The 3211-nt window shown below is 35.1% G+C and overlaps 1 protein-coding gene across 1 annotated transcript; it reads right to left on the bottom strand.

Annotated features, from left to right (window-relative positions):
- Window positions 1-778: 778 nt before the first annotated feature.
- LOC114342385 (uncharacterized) lies at window positions 779-2564 on the bottom strand. Its single transcript, XM_050647121.1, has 3 exons — window positions 1600-2564; window positions 1472-1540; window positions 779-1393 (listed from the first exon to the last, which is right to left on the bottom strand). The coding sequence occupies exons 1-3, from the start codon at window positions 1705-1707 to the stop codon at window positions 1268-1270; spliced, it is 303 nt and encodes a 100-aa protein (XP_050503078.1). The 5' UTR covers window positions 1708-2564; the 3' UTR covers window positions 779-1267.
- Window positions 2565-3211: the final 647 nt, after the last annotated feature.

The raw sequence follows: 3211 nt of genomic DNA, 5'->3' as shown, positions 1-3211 counted from the left end.
ACTGACACCAGGGATTTTGATCATCGACGTATCTTTGGGGTATTGTTATGCATTGAGTATTTAAAATAAAAACATGAAATGTATTTAAAATGAAGAATTTGTGTACGGTAAATGTTTTATTAAGTTGCTCATATTACGTACATATGTTTCAATACATACATATGTTTTTATTACGAATTTTAGATGATAATTTACTTTATTTTTTATGAAATTTTAACCTTCAACGAACACCCACCACTGGCAACCCATTGTTATTTTTGACGTGACCGCCATGTTTCTGGTGACAAACAAACCAAAAAAGCTTCACTTTTGGAACGTGTGTGTTAAATGGGTGTTACCCGTCCTCTCTTTTGGCTTCACTTTTGGAACGTGTGTGTTAAATGGGTGTTACCCGTCCTCTCTTTTTTCCTTGTCTAAGTGTAGACGGGACCCCACTGAAATTATTGAGGAATGCAGCTACCTGGGAAGCATAGTCGACACTGCAGAAGAACCAAAAGGTATATTACTAAAAATATGCTTTAAACCCGGAATACGCCCAAAGAACGAACTTGATTAATGACTGAACTTGACATTAATTAGCGGTAGGTACTCGGAAACACAACAACAAGGGATGTAAAGAACCTAAAAAAAGAAACGGTAGATACAATAACACACACTCAAAAAAAGTTCAGCCAAAACACGAAAAAGAAGAAAAAATTAGTAAAAAACGAAACAAAAAATAGAAGTCAGGGTTCTAAAAAGAACAAGCAGGGTTTCGATATTTCGATCAGCCAACGGAACAAATGATCATCTGCAGTGCCTTAAAACTTTAGTTGAAAAGTATCACAAGAGAACGGCAGTTCTCGCCATTGGCGCACAACGCCCCTACACGCGACATTATATACACGAAGTTTTCGATTTTCTAAATCTGACTGAATTGAAAATTGGGCCAAATCCCACCTTAAAGTTCAGGAAAAGACTCATCCATCCATATGTCAACCATCCATTTTGGTCCAAGGGTAGCGATGTGAAATTACGTGTAATTTCAGAAATTGTAAGTTACACGTGTAAAATTACCCAAAAATTACAAACCAGATGTAATTTATGTAACTTATGTAATTTATGTTCATTGTATTAAAAAATCAATTGTTTGCATTCATATTGAATATAATAAACACAAAGTAACTACATACTTATGAAATAAAGAAAAGTGGATAAGAAATACATACAAATAATAAAGAAATGAAAACATAGGTTCTTTAGTTTTGTTTTAAGCGGCTTTTATAAATCACAACTTCCTTTTTCGCAGACAACTGGAGACCTTCTTGTTATAAAACGTCGAAGTTTCAATTGTTTGCTCTTCCAATGAGCCTTGTGTAATTTTTTTTATCTCCGGCAAATCCAGAACTGCATCCTGAAATTAAATAGGAAAGTGTAAACATAGAGAGTAAAAATAATGGGTTTATAATATAATATATACAGATCTAACTACCTTGTTTTCGGCATCTGAAGTATCCTTCTCGACTTCCGTTTTTTTTTGGGGTTGTTCTGTGCCTTTACCCTGAAATTGATAATTTTGGAATATAAACAATAAATATGTATGTGTTTACACTAATTTACCGATTTCATTAAGACGTTTTCTAAAATGTTCACTTTGCTTTGTCTCAAAATGCGTGCTGGTCTCTGTTCCCTAGTTTCCATTCTTTGATCAATTTCATCATCGGTCATTGCAAAGTCAGCAAAATTAAAATCATCGTCGGAATTTCCATTTCCTGTTGTATTTGAATGCCATGATGATATTGTCTGAAAACATAAGATTTATAATTTTTTATTCGAAAACGGTGGAATGCATTGGAAAATCGGAAAAGAAGCAAACTGCATATATCACATGCACATATCACATATCTAAAAAATGCCTAAATTTAAAATTACCTCGTCTAATTCTTCCTCTTCGGAAATATGGTTTTCAATTACTTCTATCTCCTTCTGTAAGTTTCTACCTTCTATCGAAACGTTGTTCTGTACAGTCTCTTCTATAGGATATTGACTTTGTATGTGATGTTGTCGTGAACGTTTCAGCAATTTTGAATTATATTGTATATAATTTAAATTTGCTGCCCTTTGAGTTGTTAGGCGATTTCTTCTCTTCGTATGAATGCTGCTCTGGGAGCTAAAGCTTCTCTCTGTTGCCGCAGAAGTGCACGGCATTGTCAATATCCTGACTGCAACTTTGGAGAGGCATGAATGTCCACAAAATCCTTTCCACCATGTAACCAAAGAGACATTATCGAGTATGTTCCATAAAAATGTTTCGCCAAAAAAGTCTGTTTTAGCTAAATAGTTTCCTAAATCCTCAGTAATCTTTGACACTCCTTCATCACCAATCTCTATCGTGGTCGTGGTTGACATAGTAGTAATGTATTTCATCGCTTCAATCCTTTCGGCTGATGATAAATTTGCACCAACAGACCGAGGGTTTAGTAAGTCTGCGGCAAAATGGATCGGTTGAAGGGCGTATTCCTTCCTTGATATAAATTTATCCATCGCTTCTGTTTTTTCGCAATCCGTTAGTTTCACGCATTCTAAATGAGTAGATATGTTACTACCGATTTTCGCGAAAGTTTCACAAACCAAATGAATTGACGAAGAATCTCCTTCAAGACGTGTTATTGCTTCAGTAATTGGCTTAAGCAATTCAACAAGAGCGCTAGAATTTATCCAGAATCCTTCATCAAGTAAATTTGCTTTTGCGCTGCGTATTCTATCTTGAATTGTTTTATCTGGAGATATTGCTAGACGTTGTAGGACGGACTTGCATTTAGTCAGATCTTGAAGACATTTTACATGTGAACCCCATCTTGTTTTTACAGGTAGGCTAAGAGACACTCCACACTTCATCTCATTTCTTATTTCTGTGAATTGAGCTCTCAGTACTTGACACTGGTTAATAGTTTTAACGATATGTATAATATGTGACAAATGTGTCTCTATTGAAGATAATTTCAAAATATCGCTGCACAATAAATGTAATGTGTGCGCTAAACAGCCGTATGATACAAGATGGGGATACATCTCTTCACATTGTCTCACAGCCTTCCTCATATTCTTTGCGTTATCAGTCACAATAGCGAAAAATTTTTTAGGTCCATACTCCTCCAGAACTTCAACCATTAATTTTGTTATATATTCTGCGGTATGCTTCTCTGCTTTTGTTAGTACTGATTTGACAAAT

This window comes from Diabrotica virgifera, chromosome 3 (genome assembly GCF_917563875.1).
Source record: "Diabrotica virgifera virgifera chromosome 3, PGI_DIABVI_V3a".
Lineage (NCBI taxonomy): Eukaryota > Metazoa > Arthropoda > Insecta > Coleoptera > Chrysomelidae > Diabrotica > Diabrotica virgifera.
Note: the sequence above shows the minus strand (reverse complement) of the source record. Positions and strands in the feature narration are given on the sequence as shown.

What these genes read in the sequence shown, in the direction of transcription:
- LOC114342385 (XM_050647121.1), bottom strand. Translation starts at nt 1,707, where the DNA reads ATGACCGATGATGAAATTGATCAAAGAATGGAAACTAGGGAACAGAGA. An exon ending in AAAACGTCTTAATGAAATCG is followed by an intron (nt 1,541 to 1,599) that starts GTAAATTAGTGT and finishes TATCAATTTCAG; the next exon opens with GGTAAAGGCACAGAACAACC. An exon ending in CTTCAGATGCCGAAAACAAG is followed by an intron (nt 1,394 to 1,471) that starts GTAGTTAGATCT and finishes ATTTAATTTCAG; the next exon opens with GATGCAGTTCTGGATTTGCC.